Consider the following 26,962-nt stretch of genomic DNA (forward strand, 5'->3'; position numbering starts at 1 on the left):
AATAATAACAACAACAACAACAATAACACTGAAAAATACCTTAGGAATGAGAACCCAGGTTCGAAATTTCCCCAAGACACCTGATGAAGGCTGGAGGATATTTCAGCTGAAACATTGTGTTAACAACAAACAAGATGAGGAGAAATATCCATCAAATGTAAATAGTGTAAATAATGTAAATAATATATAATATTATAATATATATATATATATATATATATATATATATATGTATATATGTATATATATATATATATATATATATATATATATATATATATATATATATATATATATATATATATACATATATATATATATATATATATATATACATATATATATATATATATATATATATATATACATATATATATATATATATATATATATATATATATATATATATATATATATATATATATATATATATATATATATATATATATATATATATATATATATATATATATATATATATATATATATATATATATATATGAGTGGGTGTATGGTAAGAAGGCTGCTTCCCAACCACATGGTTCCAGGTTCAGTCCTACTGTGTGGCACCTTGAGCAAGTGTCTTCTATTATAGCCTCAAGCCAAACCAAAGCCTTGCGAGTAGATTTGGTAGACTGAAACTGAAAGAAGACCATTGTGTACATATATATATATATATATATATATATATATATATATATATATATATATATATCCAAGGAATCTAATGCTCTTAGCTTAGTTTTTTCTTGGGGCTGGCCAGATTGGAGCAATCTCGTGTATAACCAGCCAAAATTGCAAAGATAACTTGACTGGGGAAAGAACTCGACTGAGGAAAGAAAACTGCAAATGAGCCATACTTGTTTTCTTTGTATTGTCTATCTGGATGTTTTGTTGTCCCTTTATTGTATCACCTAACTGTCTGGATGTTGTGCGTTCTTGTCCCATTTTGTATTTTTATATATATAAATATATATATATATATATATATATATATATATATATATAATAATATTAGGGACAAAATCCAAAATTACAGGTAAAAACTCAATTAAAATCAATTTATAAAAAATCAAAATTAAATTGAGCTTTATAGATAAAATATATATAAAATATATAGTTTTAGGGAAAATAACCAAGTTTCAAGAACTCATCGATAAAAATCCACTATCACATATAGAAAAATTAACAATTAAAAGCACAATAAATGAGTATAATATAAAACAAAGTAAATATCATAAGATAAAGATAAAGATAATATCTTATGATATTTACTTTGTTTTATATTATACTCATTTATTGTGCTTTTAATTATTGATTTTTTTATATGTGATAGTGGATTTTCATCGATGAGTTCTTGAAACTTGGTTATTTTCCCTAAAACTATATATTTTATATATATATATATATATATATATATATATATATATATATATGTATGTATGTATGTATTTGTGTGTCTGTGTCACCCAACCATCACTTGACAGTCAATGTTGGTGAGTTTATGACCCCCATAACTTAGAGGTTCAGCAAAAGAGACTGATGTATGTATTTATGTATCATGATGATAGTTTTTAAAATTCTTAACTACTTTGATCTTAGCTAAAATGCCAAGAAGCTGTCCTTAGGCTAAGAAGAAAGTGTACTTTTTAAATTCTTAGAATTCATTTGAGTGTCCATAACGGAAAAATTGGTGCCACACTTTACAATAGCCTTAAGACTCACTATAGCATAAAGAGGATAATGCAGATAAGTTCTCATTTTTGTTCACTCATGTTGTTAGGCTACTATATTCTCTTATTGTTGGCAATATTGATGTTGTTGTCTTTGTTAGTGTTATCATTGTGTGACCCATTTTTAGAAAAATGGATGAGTTTGATTGTTTAATAGTGATATATTACTGTTTCATTTTCAATCTGAATAAATGAATGACTCAGATTGGAGATATGAAAATTATATGAAAATAACAATACTCATACATCAGACATGCTTTAATTTTATCCTTTTTCTTTCTCAAGATGCATCATGTGAAATTGAAAGAACACCAACTGAAGGCAAACAGTATGATAAAGTACGAAGTTCTGATGCATACTGGCAGTCATGGTTAAGTCCTGAAGGAGTTGTCTGGTATCCAGGTCATGTTGACTATCGTAAAAATGAAAAAGTTGATAGTCGCTACATTGATGAAACAGTTGAGCCTGATGGTTCCCATCCCAACTCTCGTAGATACTATACAATTGAAAAAGAACCCCAATTTTTGAGTGAATATAAGCAACAGAATGCAGCACAAACTGGTTTGCAGAAATCAGATAAAAGTCAATACGAACTTCCACATTATGGTTATGAAACAGACAGAGAATATTTGGGAGTTGAAAACCAACAAAACACTAATTTTGGACAAAATCAGTATTATCCTGTTCTGAATCGAGACCCATCTGGTCAAATACATTATGGTGACTATTTTCTCAATGGACAACGTGTGCCAAAGCATCCAGACTCTGATCTTCAAACACATTTTGGTCACTTTGATCGTACAGAAAGAGATAAAGTTATTCCTAATCACAATGGAGATATACAATACGTTCCTGGACCTCCAAGTAGGTTAAACCAAGATAGCTACTATGAAATGAATCATAATGGTGCAGCTATGGTGGAACAGGAAGAACGTTATCATCTTCCAGATTTACGTTACCCTCATTCTCAGCTGCCAGCTTATGACACTGAGAATGGTTATCATGGTTCTCACCACCAGGTTCCACCTGGAGAAGGTTATTTGCCATATGGACAAGATTATTACTATGAAAACCGTCAGCACTATAACACAAAAGATGGTGAAGGTTCTATACAGGAAACTCCAAATGGTCAGTATCCATCTGAAATTGAAAAACACATAGGTAACCAACCAGATAATTTCTATGGACATTTCATACATGCCGGAGAAGATGGTCTTCCAGCTCCGAATAAAGAAGTTAATCATTCAACAATGGAAGGAGAACAAGAAATCTCACCAATTGAAGTTACTGGAAACAGACCAGTGAGTACTTCCCAGCCAGACAAGAATTTGAAACCATACAGACATGGGGAAAAGGAAAATAGAAGAGCTCCAGAAGGGAGAGAAAAGAGTCATTCATCAAAAAAATCTCCATTGCCAGATCACCAATTTGTCAGGAAAGAAGCACAGACTAATACACCAAGCTATGAACGAAATGGACGTACTGAAAGCTTGTCCAAACGACAGCAACTCAAAGTAACAAAAAAACTTAATATTTTTCCACCAACTCAGCAAGTCATAACCTCCCAAGGCAAGTATCCAAATTCTAGGCATATAAAAAACAAATTTAGAAACAGGGATAGAAGCAAGGAAACTGCTGCAAAGGAAAGACTAGTGACTGTCCCAACAGTTGATATAAAGTTCAAAATGTTTCAACCTGATGTTAGTAACAAAGAAGAAATACAACACATTCACAATGAAACTCATGACCATAACAGCAGAAATAGTGGGCATAACAGTAGGTTTCAACATAATGAACAGCAGAACCTTCATCACCACCGAAATAATACACAGCAACAAACAAACAGCCATCTAATTTACTCAACAAGAGATAATATTACCAATCACCATCATGGTAGAAGGAGAAAAACAACCAATCAAAATACAGATAATTCCCACAGTATTACTCAAAAACGTAAAGGGCATCAATCAAATTTTAAAAGGCCTTCTATTCGGCAACATACCAGGCCGTCACTGCAAAAGGAGGATAGTACATCTGTTCAACAAGCAACTGGTGATAGGACAGCTACTTTTCACCTTGGAATGACTAATAGCAATTCCAAGACTGGCAGTCACATTAACCAACATTATGATCATAGAAACCAACATTTAACAGATGCTAACCATAGACAGTTATCAAACCCAAATCTTTTTGTTGGAACTTATGATAGATATGCTCCTTTTGAAAGCTCAAGTGAATTTAGTGCTTTAAAGGATAGGAAACAAAGTAAGTGTGTTTTTTTCTAATTGTTTTACTTTACATTTTCTTTTTTCAGGTCTTTCATTTTCTCATTTGCTCTTAAATAATCCACAATGACTAAACATTGACAGACACATATGATGTGCACATACATGCACACACTCATTCTCACTTCCAGTGTAAAGACAAACAGATAGACAGATGGATAAGTCAGTAGGTATGCATTTTAAAGTTTAGTATCCTTATTTCATTGTTTCAGTAATAAATGTGGTGTTATGACTACATTGTTTTAAATGAATGAATAAATAAGTAAAAGTTACTCGAGGATACAAATATGTGAACTCAAGGAGTTTTGGAGACAAAATTCATGGAAAAGAAGTCTCAAGAAAGTTGATCACAATTGAGCGAGATTGTTGCCAGTGCTGCCGAACTGGCTCCCATGCAGGTGGCACGTAAAATACACAATTTTGAGTGTGGCTGTTGCCAGTACCGCCTGACTGGCCTTCGTGCTGGTGGCATGTAAAAGCACCCACTACACTCTCGGAGTGGTTGGCATTAGGAAGGGCATCCAGCTGTAGAAACTCTGCCAAATCAGATTGGAGCCTGGTGTAGCCATCTGGTTCACCAGTCCTCAGTCAAATCGTCCAACCCATGCTAGCATGGAAAGCGGACGTTAAACAACGATGATGATGATGATGAAGTGATACATTTACTATATTATGCAGTTATCAGAAGAATTTTAAATTTTCAGTAAGTTTGTCAAAACACACAGACACAGCCACTTCACAAAAGTCTTTGTTAACATTTACTGAATGAAATTTGTTTTCTTGTTTTTCTTTTTTTTTTTTTCTTTTCTCTGAATTGCAGAACCAGAGAGAAACAAGGTTGGGGGAGGTAAGGTGAGGAGGATGGATGGCAAAATTCTATAAGAGTGAATATATGTGAATACTAATAGAGGTGGTGAGAGTAAAGTCAGAAGAATTAAGTGTGGAGTGTAACGGTAGGGCAATGGGCAAAAGAATAACTGCAGAAAAAACATAACATGCACTCACAGGAGGAGGAAGTAAACATGGTGTAAGGAAAATAATGGATGAACTTTATGGAGTGATTAGAATTAAAAGAAAAAACAAAATTTTAAAGATGTCAGGCAAGTGTAATGGAATAACATGGAGGGTGGGGGAAGCAGAGAGTTGAAATAATGAAAATAAAGCAGTGAACAATGTGCATTAACTGCAATGTGTAGCAGCATAGTTTATATAGTATATATAGTATATGTAGTGTATACACACTGTGGAGGCGCAATGGCCCAGTGGTTAGGGATGGCCCAGTGGTTAGGGCAGCGGACTCGCGGTCATAGGATCGTGGTTTCGATTCCCAGACCGGGCGTTGTGAGTGTTTATTGAGCAAAAACACCTAAAGCTCCACGAGGCTCTGGCAGGGGATGGTGGCGAACCCTGCTGTACTCTTCCACCACAACTTTCTCTCACTCTTACTTCCTGTTTCTGTTGTACCTGTAATTCAAAGGGTCAGCCTTGTCACATTGTGTCACGCTGAATATCCCCGAGAGCTACGTTAAGGGTACACGTGTCTGTGGAGTGCTCAGCCACTTGCACGTTAATTTCATGAGCAGGCTGTTCCGTTGATCGGATCAACTGGAACCCTCAACATCATAAGCGACGGAGTGCCAACAACAACAGTGTATACACAGTCAATATGTTCAATAAGTGCACAAACTGTACAAAACAATAAGGCAGAACAGTAAGCTTGTATACACAAACACCAGTGTAAAATAATTTTTAAATAGGACAGTAACTTAGTACATTGTGACTCACAGTGTATAAAGTATTGTGTAGAGCACTTGCAAAAAGCAACACATCATGATTATGACCTAGTGGTATATGTAAAGCATGGCTGATAAGAAGTTTGCTTCCCAATCACATGGTTCTGTGTTGAATCCCACCGTGTGGCACCTTGGGCAAGTGTTTTCTACTATAGCCTTGCGTCAACCAAAGCCTTGTGAGTGGATTTGATAGATGGAAACTGAAAGATGCCTGTCATGTGTGCGTGTGTGTGTGTGTTTGCGTGTGTGTGTGTGTGTGTGTGTGTGTGACTTTGTATGAGTTCCCCCACTGTTTGGCAACCAGTGCTGGTGTGTCTATGTCCCCTGTAACTTAGCAGTTCAGCAAAACAGACCAATAGAATAAATACCAGCACTTTAAAAAAAGGGGTTAATTCATTCAACTAAAATCCTCCAAAGCAGTTCCCCAGCATGGTTGCAGTTTATTGACTGGAAAAAGTAAAAGATAAAAGAAGAGTAAAAGATGTTTTATATGACACATTCTATCAGTGTCTGAAGTTTGAAAGTGTTTAGTTACAAAAAATTAATTTCTCGATGTGCCGTTCAAAGGGTAAAGATCTGGGGAAATCTTTAATGAACACCCCTTGTGCATGCACACACACACACAATACAATACAATGTAAACACAAACATATTTATATATATATATATATGTGTCACATTACATTTCAAAATGTATTGCAAATTTTGAGTTATTTGAAAGTGAACATTAGATCTATCGAAAACCATTTTAAACCACTGTTCAATTCTAAATCTCCACATTCGCACAACTTTTACACTTTACAGCATATTATCAGAGGTAACAATAGCAGACATTTTCTGCTCGTTATGTGTTATGTGTTAATGAGCTTTCATAAACTTTTTAATTTTTTTCTTGATAATATATTTGGTTAAAATGTAGTTAGAATCTCTCAATGAAAGTTATACATCATGTACAATTTTTCTTCAATTCTCAAACTAAGATGAATAAAAATGGTTGATATTTATCTCCAACCTCTGAAGCTCTAGATTTATAGGAAACAAATACTTCTCTACAAGGAATAAATCTTATTTTAAGTAAGAGAATAAATAATTATCTCATCACAACTTCAACAAGTACAGTGAGATCTTTGCTTTGCTGAAGTGGTTATAAGATAGAAACATGTATGGAAATGCAGCCCTGAAAAATCTGGAAATGATATTAAGCATGAATTTTATTTTCCCTCAATGCATAATTATGTTTCATGCTTCTTTTTACATGGTACAATACAAATTACAGCATCATTAGAAATAGACAATAGGAATTTCCCTGCTTATCAATAAAATAGAAATATTTGCAGGTTAAGTTTCCAGGAAAATTTGCCAATTGAAATAATAGATGCTTCTTAATTTGTTCTTCCAATTCTTGTTATTCCTTTATGATATATTTTATGATAATATAGCAGACATTCTTAAAATTTTCTTTTGCAAAAGCCCGTCGCAAGCAACATATTCCTCATAGGAGCTTTGATAATCATCATGGACATACCTCTAGAAGAAAGCAGACTAATAACCGGGAGCCAGGCAAGTCAGTACCTGGTATTGCTCAACGGAATACTTGTCCTTCTGTATCTCAGTGCCGCTGCTGTCGATGGAGTACTCAGTAAGTAGTCAAAATGGCTTTTCATAGTATTTCTTCAGAAAATATCTATTAAGCAGGCTCTTCATTTTGGATTTGTTCATTTCGCTATTGCCAAAAGTTCTATCTAAATTCTGATACTGTCTTTGTTGTTGGTGTTAAAAATCGTTAATATGATATGACACTTCTGTTGTGCTTGTTATTACTGTGAGTTCAAGTGTAAGAAAATGTGTGGCATTGTTGTTATGTCTGTCATGAATACTGCATTTATCCAATCCTTAGCCACCAACAAGACAACTGTACTCCTATCACTTACATGTTGACTAGGAGATTGGTGTTTTCCTCCCTCACATTCAATTCCGTGATTCAGCTACACCATCATCCATGACTGTCACTTTCTGAAATCAGGCTCCATAGCTATTCTTTTCTTTCCTGAGCTTTCACTCTTCCTTAGCTCTTTTATGAGGTTAACTGGTTTCTTAGACAGTTGTCTGCAATGCAGCTTGCTGAGTTTATGCTTCACCTAAACATTCCATTTTGGGGGCGTTTTTTTTTTTGTGGGTGGATACCCTTCCTATCACTAACTACTTTATAGACTGTACCAGATGTATAATATTTTCAATTGGCATCATTAGAAAAGTTGTCAAATGAGAGGAAAGTAGAGTGCCCTCCATTTTGTGTCAAATTTTATTTAGAATTACTACCCTTTCAACTTTCTACAATATTTAAATTATTTATCTTATTTACATTATTTACATTTGATGGATATTTGTCCTCATCTTGTTTGTTGTTAACATGTTTCAGCTGATATACCCTCCAGCCTTCACCAGGTCTTGGGGAAATTTCAAACCTGGGTTCTCATTTCTAAGGTATTTTTCAATGTTGTAATTATTATTATTATTATCATTATTATTATTATTATTATTATTATTATTATTATTAAGGTCACTGCTGGAATCAAACTCGGAATCTTGGGGTTAGTAGCTAGTACTCTTAACCACTATGCTATATTGCCTGTCGGCATATAATAATAACATCAAAAAATACCTTAGGAATGCGAACCCAGGTTCGAAATTTCCCCAAGACACCTGATGAAGGCTTGAGGGTATATCAGCCGAAACGCTGTGTTAACAACAAACAAGATGCAGACAAATATCCGTCAAATGTAAATAATGTAAATAAGGTAAATGTGCCACCCTCTTGATTCAGGGTAGCGCTACCTCCTCCAGGCACCTGATGTAAGCTTCTGTGTTGAGTCTGAGGCCATGTGGGAAGATGAATGGAGGCATAACCTTGCCATCACTAGTGGTCACACTTTAGCAAGTATAGATGTGTTTTGGTTGTCTAGCTTGGCAATGTACTGATGAGGAACCATGCCATCAAGGAACATTGACATTAAACGATGATAATAATGATGATGATGATGATGATATAAGCTATATAAACAGGGAAACAAGCAGGACACTAATCTCATCTGGTAAATAGCCCTGTTCAGTATGTAGGGAAGGTGTAGGTAGGAATTCTAATGGGTAGTTCCATAAATAATATGGTTTTTATACCTCTTTTATTTTTCAAAGTTAAGATAAACAAAGTTCTTTTTTAATCTAAAATATAATCTCCTTCATTTTCTACAATGCTCTTCCACCTATCTAGTAGGCTTGCAAGGCTCCTTTTCCAAAATTTCTTTATCTATGTTGAAAAAAACTCCTCCAGTACTGGTCTAACCTTGTCTACAGAATTCATATTTGTCTTGAAGACTGCAGAATAAATGATAATCAGATGGGGCAATGTCTAGCGAATATGGTGGGTGGAGCATCATTTCCCATTCAAACTGCTCCAGCCTTTGGAATGTCATCCTACTGTATGTGGCCGAGCATTGTCCTGATGGAAGAACACCTTTCGTCTTGAAACCAAAGATGGTCATTTTTCTTCTAGCGCTGACTTAAGCTGTTCACAGTAGACCTCCTTTGTTATTGTTTGGTTTGGGCTTAAAAGTTCAAAGTGGACTAAACCTTTCATATCCCATCCAAAAAAATAGCAACACCTTATGTGGGTGAAGAGCTTCTTTAGCCTGGGGTGCCAGTGTTTCTCCTTTCCCTACCCACTATCTTTGACACTTAACATTTTTATAGAGAACCCACTTCTCATCACCAGTCACTATTCGGTGACCTGAACAGCAATGAGGGTTAATTTAGAAAAAGCCATAGGGTGGCGAGCTGGCAGAATCATCAGTACACCAGGCAAAATGCTCTGCAGCATTTCATCTGCCGTTACATTCTGAGTTCAAATTCCTCCAATGTCAACTTTGCCTTTCATCCTTTCGGGGTCAATTAAATAAGTACCAGCTACACACTGGGGTCAATGTAATTGACTTAATCCCTTTTTCTGTCCCCTCTATGTTTAGCCTATTGTGGGCAATAAAGAAATAAATATATGATGTACACAGTGCAAGTTATGAACGCAGTAGAGGTGTGGTGGAATTACAAAAAGCTTAAAAGAGAAAGTAGTTATTGGGAAGGAGCAGTAAACACTGAGGGGACACAGGAAAGAGATTTTCTCAAAAGTTCAGGAGGTTCCCAAGAGATAGCAGATAACTTCTGCAACCTAATAAGCAGTGGCGGAGAACAGATGAAAGTATAGTTGCTAGAATAAAAACAGGATGGTGATAGTTCAGAGAATAATTAACTTTGTTGGCAACAAATGGTCTCTCACTTAGAGTGAAAAGCAGTAGTATATGAAAAACAATGGGTCCCCGGAATGTAGACATACATAGACTACTGGAGCATACTAGCAACATCAGTTCACATGAACAACAAAGTGTAAATGTACTGAGAAAAAAATTAGGCATAAGAGGAATCAAATGAAAAGAAGACTGCATTGGTTTGGTCACGTAATGTGAATGGATGACGTCAGTGCTTAAAGTGGATGGAATTTATGAAAAAGGGAGATTCATGAAAACATGAGATGAAGTAGTGAAGGTTGGTTTCAAGTGGTTTAGCCTCACAAAGGAGATGACAAAGGACTGAAATGATTGACAATTCACTTTGTTCCAGAAGACAAAAGTGAGGTTTTAAAAGCAAGATTGTACCTATACACGCTGGGCCCTGTCCCTGTACCAAATCTTCCCCATCACCTATCCCTCCTATCATTTTTCTATGTTCACTACTCAGCATCTGTGCCCATTTGAATACAGAATAGGTAATTATTTTTTTCTCCCTTTTGCACTATCACTTACCTCCTTCTTCCCCATGGTGTCACTTCCTCTTAACCTCCATCCCTCATTCTCAATATCATCCTTCCCCACCTCGCCACACTATTTTTCATTGATCCTACTGCCACCACTTTCTGTGCCTTTAGTTATCTTTCCCTCTCCTCTGAGCGACATCATAGGTCTGCCATACCTTCTTCAACACCCCTCATATCTGCTATAACTATCAACACTCTGGCACTGTACACCTCCACCTTCCCCACTCTCACACCCTACACATCACCTACTTACGTTCTCATTTATCTACTTTATGATATTACTGCTCTCCTCCCTTGCTGTGCAATCACATGTCACCCTCCTGAGCCACCTCAAAACCTCCATACTAATATTTTCTATCAACCGCATATCAACACTTACTTGTTCACTCACCACTACCCCATATCTAACCATCTGCCACTTTCCTCTCACACTCTTATGTAATTATCCACCTTCTCCTTTCTCCTTATCTTCTTTTACTTTGAGTGTTCACTCTGGCATCTCATCACCACCATCTTTACCTTCTTTCCAGCTACTGTAACCCACCTTTACATAACTGGAGGTAGTCATGTACCTCCTCCATAGCAAGACACCTGTGCTTGTTTCTCAATCATACTTTAGTTTTTCAATACATGGCATAAAGCCAGCTCTCCCTCTCTTAAATACATTCCCAGTCAGTTGAAGGGACTTTTTTACTTTTCTTTTTTTTCTCTTGCAAGTTATTAGGCAACCTCACCAGTACCAGTATCATGTAAAAGATACCCCACATACACTGTAAAGGGGTTTGCATTAGGAAGGGCATCAAGCTGTAGAAACCAAGCCAAAACAGAAAGGAGCCTGGTATAGCTCTCTGGCTTACCAGTTCCACTCAAACTACTTGACCCATATCAGCATGGAAAACAGACACTAAATGATGATGATGATGATGATGATGATGAATACGACGACGACGACGATGATGATGATATATACATATATATACATATATATATATATATATATATATATATATATATATATATATATATATATATAGGCATGCATATGCACACACACACACACAGTAAAATACAAACACGAAAAACAAGATCTAATGATGAAAGTGCAAGAGATGACACTCAAACAAGAATGGAAAGAGTGGAGGGTATTTTGTTTCTGGCAGTCCTTTTTGGGAAACAAGAGGAAAGATCAGAAGAAAACGGGGAAGGGGTAGAAGAGAAGAAAAAAGCATGTAGGATTCAATTTACTTGTTTGACCTCTGAGAGGAAGTAGAGAGCATGATTGTTATTTTAATACAAAAGACTGATATTGGAGAACATTAAACTGGGGTGTGTGTACATGTGCATGTGTGTGTGAGTGCACTTGTGTACATGTATGTGTATGCATGTGTGTGTGTGTATGTTTGTGTGTATGTGTATGAGTGTGTAACTATGGTATTAGTCGGATGTGTTTGAGAAAAATCTGTTTTAAGCAGATTGTGTACATATGGTAGGAGTGGTCAATGGAACTGAGCACTGCATGTGTATGCATATGAGAGTGTCAGGCTTGTATAGGAGGATGTAAGTGTGTGTGTGTGTGTGTGTAAGTGTGTGTGTGTGCGCACGTGCACGTGCATGCATGTGCATTTGCTATCATCGGCAGATCATTAGGTTGCTAATCCAGCAAGGTTGCTCAGCTCTGATATAAGACTTTTCTAAAATCACCAAACCAAAGAAGCATATAGAAACCAAGTATTAACTCAAACAGCTAACACTGTGTATCAAATATGAAAAACTGCCAAACAAATAATCTGTGACACAGCTGCAGACTTCACTTTTGAAAATCAGGAAAATTGTGAAAACAGTTGAGCAAATGTAAATAAATTTCTGTAAATTGCATTTCCAACTTCTTTTCTTCATATGTGAGTGTGTATATATATATATAAAGACCACCATAGGTCATGAATGACCATGGGATTGCACCTAGAAAGTTCTCTTCTGAGGTACAAGTCTGGGTAAGATTGTTTTTTAATGGAAAACCAGCAGTTACCCATGTATACCAGCCTCCCCTCTCCATGCCACTGATGTTATCTAAGGGAAAGGCAAAGGCTGACACAGCTTGTCACCAGTGACGTTGCAACTCGTTTCTACAGCTGAGTGAACTGGAGTAATGGAAATAGTTAGCACTGCCCCTTTTAGGGCTCATATCTCCTGATCCAAAGCCACCTCTGCAGTTTCTACAGCCAACCTGATGGTCTTCTGCCTACTTAGAGGGACTAGCCTGCAAGCCTCTGCATCCATCCTCAATGGGATCACACCTTGCCTGCCACATATGGCTTTGGCACAGCTCCACCAGCTCAGCATATTTCCTTCTCTCATTTGCTTCCTTGATGCAGACATCCCAGGGAATGGAGAGTTTTAACAGAACCACCTGCTTGGATATTTCTGAGATCAGCATAATATGTGAACTTTGTGATATTGAAACAATAGTTTTGGGGAAATTCTGCTTCTTTCAGTTCAACTTTTAGCTCCGTTTTCTGCTGTTGCATGAAGGCTAAAAAAGTAGACCTAACAGCTGGCACCTTCTTCACACCAGCCCTGACAAAGGCAATAAACTTCTTTGTAAGGTGGAATTGCTTGCAATGGCTAGTCTCACATCAGATGGTGTCTGCTAAGAACTTCCAAACCTGATCATGCCTCCAGCAATAGCATCCCTCTCTCAGAGCTTTTGAACAGCTACTAAGGATGTGCTCCAGAGTTCCTTTCCTCAGACACCAAGTGCTCCAGACACTCTCATACCATTGCAATATCTCTTTTCTAAACTGAGGTATTGATGTAGTGATTCCTCAGAAGATAGTTTCCCAAGTGACTAGCAACGATACTGTAGAATACCTTCCCCTCAACACTGAATAACAAAATTATTCCTAACTGACTGATAGACCATTACTCTTTCTATGGAATCCACACCCTTCTGCATACCTCCACAGTTGAGTCAACCTTGCCTCTTTTCCAGATCACTCTCAGGACCTTCCATAACATGTGAAGTACCCTTGGGAATTACTTACCTTGTAAGATACTCCACTCAGCCCTGAAAGCATGCTCTTTTGGACCATATTGCAACTGAACTCCTTCCTATCAAATTCTATGGTTGGTGCACATGGGTTAATGAAGGGCCAGCAGCGTCTTAGGTCTTGGTCCCTGGAATCAGAACTGAAGGTGGCTCTGAAGTGAATGCTGAACTAACCTTTGGACCAGGTGAATTGACTACTATGTTTCTTCTCCAGCAGTTGTTTTGTAAACTTTCATCTGTTAGCTAAAATGCTAATTCACTTCTTGACTTTCTCTTTCTGCTGTCTCCTCTGCCCCATTAGCCCTCCTCAATGTTACAAGCTTCCAGCACAATATATTCTACATGTTCACTAGAGCTCTCCTGTACTCCTCCCTCACCTCTTTGAACTGTCATCTCAAGGTCTTAAGCTCCTTCCTGAGTTAGTGGATTTTGTTAGCTCTCATCATCATCATCATTATCATTTAACGTCCGCTTTCCATGCTAGCATGGGTTGCATGATTTGACTGGAGACTGGCGAACCAGATGGCTACACCAGACTCCAATCTGATTTGGGAGAGTTTCTACAGCTGGATCAGATTGGAGTCTGGTGTGGCCATCTGGTTCGTCAGTCCCCAGCTCTGTTACTCATAATATAGGGAGACTTCATATTTTTTTCTCTCTTCCTGTCCAAGTCTCTAAGCTGCTAGACTGGTTATAGTAGTCATTGTCTGAAGGCAATGAATGGCATCCCTCTTGGTTATTGCTTCCAAGATGTGGTTAACATCCATATAAAACTGGTACCATTCCTTGTTAGCTTCAGGCCATTTTACCTGAAAATGCTCTGTTACTCTGCTTGGATTAGGGGCATGTGACGCCTGACGGTTCTGGGAAATATCAGTTGACAGTGGCTCTGGGTCGCTGTGGTGCAGGCACCATCTGTACACATTTGATCTGACCTGGTGGATCTTCAGGCATCACATACACATATATATGCACACACATACATGCAAGCGCATACATACGCAAAAAAATGCACATGTACCTCCACACACAACCCCTCGTTCACACACACACACACGCACATACACATGTACGCACATGCAAACACACACAGCATATACATACACACACACACGCACATACACATGTACGCACATGCAAACACACACAGCATATACATACACACACACACATACCTCAAACTACAAGTTAAACACCTTTCTACTAACCATTCTCCTATGCACATGTGAAGGGAGACACACAAAAGACAGTTACTCCTACCAAAAATTCTTACTATAAATTCTTCCTACAACATTAAGCAACACAAAGTCCCCTCACACACACACATATAAACAGCCAAAGCCACACACACACAGAGACCTGCATGCATGCACATACCCACAAATACACACACATATCTCCTTCTCTTGCACTCTCCTGTCTTAGAAAGAACTTTTTATTCGCCCATTCCCTTCCAGTCATTTCAAAATGTAACCATGTGTGTATCATTGGCAATTTTCTTCCTCTGTCTTCTCTTCCCTTTGACTTGCCTCTATTTCTGAAGAAGAGCTTTGCTCAAAACATTAAATCCTCTTTCCTTCCTTTATTGAGTGTCTGATAATACAGTACTTGTACCATGCCCTCGCGTTATTGTTTGTTCTTGTTTGTTCTTCTTTGTTTGGATTCACTATATATATATATATATATATATATATATATAAAACGTCCGCTTGAGTCTGGCGCCTTAGACCGCTCGGCCATCCTGACAGCTCTATATATATATATAAAGAAAAAACAAATAAAATCAGTGACAGTTAAAAATCTGCTTAGAATTAATTACTAGCCTGTATGGTCTGGCTAAGTCAACATGTTTTTTGTATTCTTCTTTTCTACTTGGAGAGTTTAGATGTAGTTATAAAAATATGTCCTGTTTAGATGTAATTTTATTAAATTTTTATATCTTTGTGCAGCTGAGGATTGTTCACATTGCTTAATTAAATGGAGTCGCATGAAATGATCATACTGCATTAATTTTGGATATGCAACAAGGATATCCAAAGTTAATGCAGTATGATCATTTCATGCGACTCCATTTAATTAAGCAATGTGAACAATCCTCAGCTGCACAAAGATATAGAAATTTAATGAAATTACATTTAAACAGAAGGACATATTTTTATAACTACATTTAAACTCTCCAAGTAGGAAAGAAGAATGCAAAAAACCATTTTGACTTAGCCAGACCATATAGGGTAGTAAATAATTCTAAGCAGATTTTTAACTGTCACTGATTCTATTTGTATTTTTGTTTCTGATTTATGGACCATCTTATCAGACCTAGTGATTCAAAGCTTAAGAGGACACTGGCATTTTCTTTGTAGGGTAAGGGGTAAACAGTATAGACAGTAAACATGGATAATATAGTTATAAAATCTCTTAGGGTTTGGTGACAAACTACTGTAGGTGGGGGGGGGGCGTTCACTACTAGCAGACCAGTTTATAATGGAGCAGGGGAAGTATTATCATAAGACACCTTGGTCAAAACATATATAAAATAAAGTTGCTATATTGTATACATATACAGTAAATGGTTATTCATAGTTTTCATTAATCAGAATAATATATCAGTATTAAAGTTGTAGTGTATTGTCAACTTAATGTGACAATCCCAAGAAGGGAACACACTACTGCCGTTTAGCCCTAGGAAGCTGGACTGCTTCCTGTCGGCCTTGAAACAATTACTGTGTCCTTAAGTTTGCGAGGGGAAGACAAGCTCCTCCACCCAGCCTAGCCAGCATTCAGGGACATGTTTCTGAGTCTTTGCTCGTCATCAGCCTGAAGTAGCTTACCAATTCTCTTTATTACGATAATAAAATATCATACATAGATGGGACAATACAGGACACTACAAACATTTAAGAATTGTCATTTAGTGAGTCTTTTTAGCTTTTTTTTTTAAAAATATACGTTTAAAAATATATATATTTAAAAATTTTTCTACAAAACTTTGAATATTTTCAATGGTTTACACCTAATTCCAGGGTACACCAGTCTACACCTTTGTATTTTTTTCAGGAAAGTTTTAAGTAGGGCCGCTCACTCGCAACTTCCTTCCTACTTCCTTCCATCTTTCCTCATATACTCTTCTAGACAGGTGTCTTCTCTCCAGCCCTATCTTGCTTTTCAGGTGGTACCTGAAATAGTATAGCATTCCAGGGCCGGAGATGAAGGTTCTTGTCTTCATACCTTGCATTCGAGTTCTCCATGCACACTCTTTCATAACTGCGACTGTACATAGGAAACAAGCCTCACCTTCCTTAGGTAGTCCGGCGGGCGGTGCATTCTTAATCACAGACTCAGCCGATAGCTGTACTCTTCCTAGGTGCGACAGCACGTGTTCGACGTAAATTGTCATCTCCGAAAGATGGGTGCACTGAACAAGAGCGTGCAGGATGGTTTCCTTCTCCTGCCCGCATCTTGGACATTCGGGTGGCACTGAAATCCCGTGCCTGGACAATTTCTCGTGGACAGGTAAAGCATTCCTGAAACACTGCCAATTCAGGGATCTTTGGTAATTATCCAAATACCCCGCCCTGAAAGTGTTCCGAAACAGGTTGGATAGCTGGTTCTCATCGAGCCCCAGTGTCTCTCCTAGCACGTCGTCACTTTTAAACTCTACCAACCCTTTGTAAAACGCAGAGGTGGTATTCCCGCTGCCGGCCTTACCCGCCTTGTGGATTAGCTCAAGTGCCTGCCGGCATTCCTTTTGCCATTCAGTCGATTTCTGTCTTTTAATTAAACCGGGTTTAAATCCCTCTAGAGAGGCTGGTCGTGGAAAGAATTCCTCGGCGAGCAAATTCCACACCTGACCACCGTCCAGGTAAGACCAGAGATGCCTTAGTCTCAGTGCATATTTGCACATCAACAACCACGGCATCCCTAGGCCACCCTTTAACGGTTCCTGACAGCACACGGAGCGCCTCACAAGCGGCTTTCCCCTCCACAAAAAGCGGAAGAGAATCCGGACCAGCTTGTTTAGCCACAAATCAGGGCAGGGGACGACGGTGAGGCGGTAGGTGATAACTGACGCAATAAACGTCTGCACCACCTCCGCCCTTCCTTTCAGGGACAGCGCCCTTCCAGACCAAGTCCGGGATAGCGCTTCTACCCTGTTCGTCACCTCGCTCCAATTTTTCTCCGTCTGGGAGTCCGGACCAAACCAAACTCCGAGCAACTTAACAGGGCCATCCGTCCAGTGTCCAACAACACTGGACGTTATCGGCTTGCTGCTCCAGGTGCCGAGCCGCAAACCTACAGACTTGTCCATGTTAACTTTTGCCCCTGCCACCGTCTCGTATCTTCTGATTGCCTCTGCTACGCGAGGTAGCTGAGTCATCTTGGATACGGTGATGGTGATGTCATCCGCATACGCCGAAACACCTTTACCACATCCGATTTCATTAGTGGTGCTTCCCAACTTCTCCAACCTCCGCAGCAATGGCTCGAGAGACAGAACATACAGAAGCGGAGACAGGGGGCACCCTTGACGGACTGAACGCCTGATCTCAAACGGCTCCGACAGGTAACCGTTCACCTGAACCGTGGATTTGATGCCACCATAAATGGCCTTGATCCAACCGCGGAAATCCGGGCCTAGCCCAGCCGCCTCAAGGACTGCCGCCAGGTACCGATGATCAACCCTATCGAAGGCCTTACTTTGGTCTAAATGGACCAATGCCCCACCTTTACCGGAAACTTTCCCCACCCTGTCTAAGGTGTAGCGTAAGAGATGAAGATTGTCCTGGATCGACCTGCCAGGAATGGCACATGTTTGCGCCCCCCCGACAAGCTTATCCGCGACAGCCGTCAACCTTTTTGCTAGCACCTTGGCCAAAATCTTTAACTCTACATTCAGTAGAGTTATGGGCCTGAAATTACTGATATGGTCCCCCTTGCTCGGGTCTTTTCTGACCAGCGTTACCACTCCCCGACTCACAGAGCAGGGAATTCTCCCATTCTGTTGCCAGTTCGTGTACACGCCAGCCAGCAAGTGTCCGAACAAGTCCGGCATTGTACTATAAAACTCGTAGGGCAGACCATCCAGTCCCGGCGACCTGTCCCGCGCGCTCTCTGCCAGTACCTCTTTGACCTCCGCAGCTGTGATCGGCCCTTCACAACGCCCCACTTCGCTTGCTGAGAGTCGCGGTCCGTCAGCCAGGACATCCCTTAAGGGCTCCCCATGGTCCAACGTCTCGTTCGTCCCAAACAACCGTGCGAAATGCTGATGAAAGGCCTTCTGCATCTCCTCCTGTCCTTCGATCCGGCGCCCCTGTTCGTCAATTAAAGACTGCACAGAAGCATTTCTGCCTCTCCGACTCTCCACATGACGGGCCCATCCGGCAACATTTAATACCTTCTCTGCCTGAAGTAGCTTACCAGCTGGTTAAAGAAGCCTGTTTAGCTCTCGCAAACTTATATAATCATAGTGAAGTTTATTCACTGATCAGCAAAATTAGAAATATAATATTTCTAAATCTCTCAGAGAGATTTAAGCAGTAGTGGAGCGATAAAGTTGTAGTGTATTGTCAACTTAATGTGACAATCCCAAGAAGGGAACACACTACTGTCGTTTAGCCCTAGGAAGCTGGACCGCTTCCTGTTGGCCTTGACACAATTACTGTGTCCTTAAGTTTGCGAGGGGAAGGCAAGCTCCTCCATAAGCTAAGTTTGAAATACTTGAGATACCAATATTTGCTTCCCTCACTATCAGAACTAGAGGAAAAGTTTCAGGTGTGGAAGCAAGGTCTAGAATTGAAGGGCCTTAGGGTTAACCTAGCCAAAACCAAAGTCTTAGTAATTAGGAAGGTAGACAAACCACAAACCCTTCAGGTAGATGGCCCTGCTCAACCTGTAGAAAAGGCGTAGGTAGAAACTCCATAAGATAGTACCCAGTGTAAGCTATGGACACATAAGAGGTGCAGCAATATCGAAGAAAGTCTAATTGGGAAGATAGTTATTGTGTGTGGAAAATGCTCAGGAGCAATAAACACTGAAAATGTGCAGAAAAGAGCTCCTGTCACATGCCAGGGGGAAAAACTAGAAGTAGTTGATAGCTTTCATTACCTAGGTGACCAAGTCAGTAGCGAGGGTGGATGCTCTGAGGGTATAGCTGCGAAAATAAGAATAGCCTAGGAGAGCCCCTACCTCTGCTGGTGACAAAGGGCCTCTCGCTCAGAGTAAAAGGTAGACTGTATGACGCATGTGCGTGAACAGCCATGCTACATGACAGTGAAACATGGACCATGAAAATGAAGCTAGTATGTTCCACTGGATGTGTAATATCAGTGTGCATACACGACAGTGTAAGTGCTCTAAGAGAAAAGTTGGACATAAGAAGCATCAGATGTGGTGTGCAAAAGAGACGACTGCATTGATATGGTCATGTGGTGAGAATGGATGAGGAAATCTGTGTGAAAAAGTGTCACACCCTAGCAGTAGAGGGAATATGTGGAAGAAGTAGACCCAGGAATGACCCTGGGATGAGGTGATGACGCACGATCTTCAAACATTGAGCCTCACCGAGGCGATAACAAGTGACTGAGACCTTTGGAGATATGCTGTGCTTGAGAAGACCTGGCAAGCCAAGTGAGACCATAATCTTAGCCTATGTCAGTGCAGCATAACTGACCCATTTAAGAGTACCCTTCAATCATTGGGCAATAAACTGCGCTTGCGAAGACCTGTTGAGTCAAGTGAAATCATTGTCGTGGCTGATGACAGTACCACCTGATTCAGAACCATGCTGGTGGGACGTAAAAAGCACCATTTGAGCATGGTCGATGCCAGTACCGCCTAACTGGCTCCCATGCCGGTAACACATAAAAGGCACCATTCAAGCGTGGTCGATGCCAGTTCCAGCTGACTGATTTCATGCTGGTGGCATGTAAAAAGCACCCACTACACTCTCAGAATGGTTGGCATTAAGAAGGGCATCCAGCTGTAGAAATTTTGCCAGATCAGATTGGAGCCTGGTGCAGCCTTCTGGCTTGTCAGCCCTCAGTCAAACCATCCAACCCATGCCAGCATGCAAAGCAGACGTTAAACGACGATGATGTTGTGGTTTGGCTGCAAATCAGCACACCTGTGAACAAATCAATGAAATTTTGCTGACTTTTTCTAAAATTCATTACTGTTGTTATTAATTTTATTTTAATTATGTAGATTTGTTATCTTAATTAGAAAGCAATAAAATAATTAAAAAGAAAGGAAAATGCATACATCTATGTTTGTTTGTGTATATGGGGATGACGGGGTGCATGTGAATGCATGTATCTATGACTTGTGACTGAAAATATTAATCTATATCCATATTTTGCACTATCCACCTCTACATATGAGACAAGGATGAAATGAGGGATGCAAATGAAGTTGCAAATTTGCAAAGATTTTGTGAATGTAAATGAATAAATAATGTTCAACCGTATACAAATGGTGACTAGTATAGATGTATATAAGCATTCAGCACATATGCATAGTGAAAAATGTATAAAAGCATGAAATAACATTTATGTGGCAGTTTGCGTTTTTAACCAATACTCTGATGCAAAACAATATAACTTGTATAGAGATTATGCATGCATCCATACATGTATGTGTGTGTGTGTGTCTACGTATTTGTCTGCCTGTGCATCTGAATTTCATATGTACAAATGGGGAATCCTGAAAAGTTCTACAAATTTTCACTGTACCACTAATCTACAGTGTTTGGAAAATGCCACTCAGTTTACTTTGTTTTTTTCATAGAGAGCCTCAGCTTTTATGCAAATCTTTTATGTAGCCTGTCACACACGTATGATAATAGGTACAAATGAAATATAAGAGATTGTAAGTTTCTCATTCTCCATAAATGTTCTTCTCCCAAATTTTTGATGAGGCATTCACATCTGCTAAGCAACTGCAATATTTCATCCATGGAATGTCCATTTAAGATGTATAATGTTAAAAAACACTGTATACCTAAAAAATCATGCAAAACAAATCAGCCTGTAGATGAATGATAACAGTAGATATCAATATTTCACTTTATTTCTGCTCAGCATCATATATCCAAGTCAACCTTTTTATTGGTATGTTCCACCAGCATTCTTTCTTTTTAAAGTATGAACATATTCTGGTTCTAGTTCTGGTGTCCTCCAGAAAAATCATTCCTGCAGACAGTATTGTTGATAGTTTAATGCCAATGTTATATCTCATGGGGAGGTAGTATCTTGTGGACATTTTTGACAGCTGATTTTTATGTAAGTGATACCTTCCGTATCACTTTGGTACAATTGATATTTTCATCACAATGAGAAACTTTAAAGGCATCTATACTTCTTCTACTGATTAGATATTTAGTTGCTATTTCTTGTTCCTGGACAGCAAGATTATAGCTTTTTAGGTGAGGTGTGATGTATCTGACACAGGTTTTCTCAGGCTTGTGAGATACAGCCATGCATAATTTTTTGCAAGTATAATGAGTATTTCTCTCCCAAGTTTCTTTCTGTTTAAGTTGATCAATCCAGCTACCTTTGGTTCACATGAATAAGCTGTACTCAGCAGTAATATTCCTCTTAAACATGGGTGTTCTATTAGAACAAACTTTACTGCAGTAGTTGCCATGAGAGAAGCTCTCACATGGACTTTTTGGTGCAAAATACATTTGTGTTTATATCACTAGTGTATTTTGAGATAAATCTCCACCACCTCCAGTGCTGAGACCACCAGATCACATGATTTTGACCTTGCAATATTAGTGAGCATTTTGCACTAGAAAGCCAATAAAGTTTCTTTCATAGCAACTATCACAGTAAAGTTTGTTCTAACAGAACATCCATGTTTTTAAATGGGATAAATATTACCTCTTGGTATTAATACTGCCTCTGTCATTAATATATATTTTTTAACAAACTAACAGGGTAATTGTTACACCAGTTCCTGCTCTGGCACAGTCACTTTATATATGACTGATGGGAAAATGAATCACTGATGTCTCTCACAGTCGATTGTACATTATTGAAATGACCAAACAAATTTGAAATCACATGATCTGGTGATCATGGAGCTGGATGTAGCAGGAATTTATCTCCCTATTAGTGATATAAACAAGAGTGCATTTTGCACCAAAAAGTCAATGGGTGAGTTTCTCTCATGGCAACTATCACAGTAAAGTTTGTTCTAACAGAACATCCATGTTTAAATGGGGATACTACCTCTTGGTATTAATACTGCTTTTGTTGCTAACATATATATAGTTGTACTCAGTGTATCTATTCACTTCTATACTTAATACTTATGGTGTCATAATTTTTGCTATACACATGAAAATACAATGAGAATTTCCATGATGGAATGAAAGTATGTGTCAGCATAGGTGGTAAATTCTCCAGAGTCACTCATTATTTCCACATCTGTCCAAAAGAGAGCAAGTCCCTAGTAGTGAAATGTGATATTTGGACACAGCTGACTGGACAGTCAGCCTGTTTTGGCAACAGTACATTTTAACACTGAAGTAAACATAAACATGGATACATGCACACATGCACAGAAGTATATATATCCAATCAGAATGAGTGAGAGAGAGAGAAAGAGGGTGATATTGCAATTTATTAATTGAACTTAATTGACATACACACTTTCCCTCATCTCATGCACATTGAGAAATTTGCTCATACACATAAACAGAGAAGGAGAGAGGAGGAGAGAGAATGAGAGAAATATTGAAATGTCTAATAATAAATAAATCAGCATCGAATCACTGACACCATAGCAGTTGTGGCCAAAATGTTTCATAGCCCACTAGCAGAACTCAAAAGGTACATCCTTGCTGCTCATGTTTAAGAGAACAATCAAGCGATGACAGCATTGCTCAAAATTATGTTTGCCTGTCTTGTATGCAAGTATGTATGTGTTCATATGTATGTACGTTTGCACATATGTATGTATGTACGTACATATCAGTTCAAGTTATAGAAAAAGATAGCTGATAAATGTACAATGAAAATCACACTAGAATTATTCTTGTCATTTTATTTTCGTTTGTTAGACAAACAGAGAGAACGGTGAAATGTCTTCAGCCAAAATATAAGCAAGTTGAAGTTGAAGTGTGCATTGAAGAAAACAATGGAGTATGTGTTCGTACAGGAAAACAGCAAACGTAAGAAAATATTTTATTGTACTCCTTTGGCAGGTCTTTTAATTGTAAACATTTTCATTATAGTATATTTTACTAGTTATAATTGGAAATTTACAATTATAGATTTAAAAAACGATCTTGAAAGAAAGATTGACTTTTACAAATCTTAATTGTTCATCTCACTAAGTTATGGCTTTAAGCAGTTTATATTCTAATTTGTTTATTCTTTGAAATGGTGGCTCTATGCATGTGTGGGGAAATAGTAATTTGAATGTTTGTAGAATTGGTTCAGAGTTGTAGCACAGCAGGACCTTGAAATATCAAGTGAAATGCCAGTAATATATACCTTGCTGTTATAATGGCACATAGCTTCCGCTGCCTCAATTCATCACTTCTTTGTGTGTCATATCTACAGGTGTCAACAATCAGAGACCACCTGTCCCCTACACAATTTAGCCAATTTGTGTGTGTTTTTCTGCAGCCAGCAAGTAAAACCATTGAGTGTCATCTCCACCACCACATACTCTCAGGAACCATATTTCTAGTTTAATATCATTGAAAAAAAATAACTCAGCAACAAAAAGATTTGACACCTGGCTGACAGTAAACTCCAGTACTCCTCTTGTCCCACATCCTTTAGAGCTAGGTGATGAATACAAGACTTTTTATTAAAGCACAATGCTCAAATTAACTTCTCCTATATATTATGCCCATTATTGCTTCATTAATTATCAAATGTTCATTATGTGATAGACTTATCCATATACAGGCTCCTTTGCATGTAAATGTGAATATATTTAAGATATTTAAAGCTTTTTGCAATTGTTTCCTTTATGATTTATTTATTCATTTTCCATTTTTCAAATAGACTGGAACCAAATGGATCTGAAATAAGGATGTGCTCAAAAGTTCAGTTGAGGCGCTCCTGCCATGTGTGTTGCCCAAGTCATTACCCAGTGGGTAACAAAACAACTTGTACAGGAATACTTGATGGAATTGACAAAACTGGTCTGAGGATTAGTATTTCTGCAGATGAAGGACAAATTGAATATGCTAGATTACCCAAAAATTACCAACCGCGTAGACGTCACAACACACAGCATAATGGTAGAGACCGATCAAGGAATGGAGTCCGTACAAGACATCAATCCAGGCGGAGAGTAGTTCGAAGGCCACGTAGTGTGGCTGTTTGACCTGATCCTCAAACAATAATATCCTTATATAATGAGGTTGCTGCCAGAGGTGATCTAATAACGGAACATTATCAGAAAGAATTTGTAATGAAATCTAATTCATATGAATACTTGATGAATAAACTTGTAATTCATCCCTCATATGACCAAACTACAGGAAAACCCATGAGCATCATAATCAGTACACTTAATTGCTTGACACTAAACTGAAAAGGATTGTCACTTGGTTCTAGAAATATATATGTGTGTGTGTATATATGTATTCATGTATATGTGTGTGTGTGCATATATGTATGTCCATATACATATGCATACATACCTATAAATATATGTGTGTGTATACACACACATATATGTATGTATGTATGTATGTATGTATATATATATATACATATATTTATACATATATATATATCTATATACATATATATATTCATACGTACATATACATACATACATATATATATATATATATATATATATATATATATATATATATATATATATATATATATATATATATATATATATACACACATACATACATATACATACATATATATACACATACATACTTACATATACACATGCACACACACACACACATGTATATGTATATATATATATATATATATATATATATATATATATATATATATTTTTATATATATGTATATATACATGTATATATATATATATATATATATATATATATATATATATATATATATATATACATATATATATGCTTATGTACATCATAGCACACATTTGATCTGCTTCATTCATTTAATGTGGCTAACTCTGCACTACGAATACATAATATACATGTATATATAAAGACTCTATACATGAAAAAAGTAAAAATATGAGCACCCTTCAAATGATCATATTATCTTATCTTCCATTTTTTTTTTTTGTATTATTTTATTTTAGTCTTCTTCCATGTGTGTATTCAGATGTACAATTATGTCTATGTGCTATGAGTGTATCAGTATGTGTTAATACAAGAGTTGTTTTAACACACACACATGCACACGTGTATGTATGTGTGTGCATGCATGTGTGCATGTATATATATATATATGGGAGAATTTATGAAAAAAACAACTAACGAAGACAGGTGGTGTAAACAACAAATGGATGTATTAGTTTAACGCACAGGAATAGAGAAAGTCTTTGACGTTTCAAGCTACGCTCTTCAACTGAAAGGAACACAGAAAGAAATAAGGAGAGAAACAAGGAAAAAAAATATATAAATGTAGTGGTCAGCGATCTATATATATATATATATAACTTACTTGAAACAGGAATTTTTAGAAAACCTATATGGTACTACCAAAATACTAGTTTTGAAATTCTTTAGTAATCTTATAATTTGGTAAGTCTTTCTGTTATAGAAACAACTTTAACACAGAAAATTTAACTTTCATGAAGTCAGTATAAACTCTACATATAAGGTTACTACACAAAAAGGAATATGTTATGACAAGAAAATGGAAAACGAAAAACAAAACAAATATAGTAGCATTACAGGTGATAATGAATGAATCTGATATTGTTTAAACAAGTGGAAGTGTCTACTTTCTTTAAAAGACATCATTTATAGAATTTTTTAGTTAAGATCTGAACAAACAATAAAGCACAACATCAACAGAAATTTGTCAATGAAAGAGATTTATAGATTCAAAATATGAAACCAAAAACATTAGAAACAGGCACAAGCATGGCTGTGTGATAAAAAATGTATTTTCCAGCTACGAAGGTCTGGGTTCAGTTCCACTGCATGGCACTTTGGGCAAGTGTCTTCTACTATAGCCTCAGGCCAACCAAAGCCTCGTGGGTGGATTTGGCAGATGGAAATTGAAAACAACCTGCTGTATATCATATATATATAT

General features: G+C 37.6%; 1 protein-coding gene across 1 annotated transcript in view; it reads left to right on the top strand.

Moving 5' to 3' along the window:
* The window catches only part of LOC106882314 (uncharacterized), a 50,262-nt gene extending 25,055 nt beyond the window's left edge, over positions 1-25,207 (top strand). Inside the window, exons 2-5 of the mRNA XM_014932947.3 lie at positions 2,019-3,998; positions 7,282-7,450; positions 23,782-23,892; positions 24,740-25,207. Coding sequence (XP_014788433.1) covers positions 2,019-3,998; positions 7,282-7,450; positions 23,782-23,892; positions 24,740-25,064 — 2,585 coding nt within the window. The 3' untranslated portion in view covers positions 25,065-25,207. The remainder of the gene's footprint in view (positions 1-2,018; positions 3,999-7,281; positions 7,451-23,781; positions 23,893-24,739) is intronic.
* The last annotated feature ends 1,755 nt before the right edge of the window (positions 25,208-26,962 follow it).

Source organism: Octopus bimaculoides, chromosome 3 (assembly GCF_046866305.1).
Source record: "Octopus bimaculoides isolate indiv1 chromosome 3, ASM4686630v1, whole genome shotgun sequence".
NCBI classification, from domain to species: Eukaryota; Metazoa; Mollusca; class Cephalopoda; order Octopoda; family Octopodidae; genus Octopus; species Octopus bimaculoides.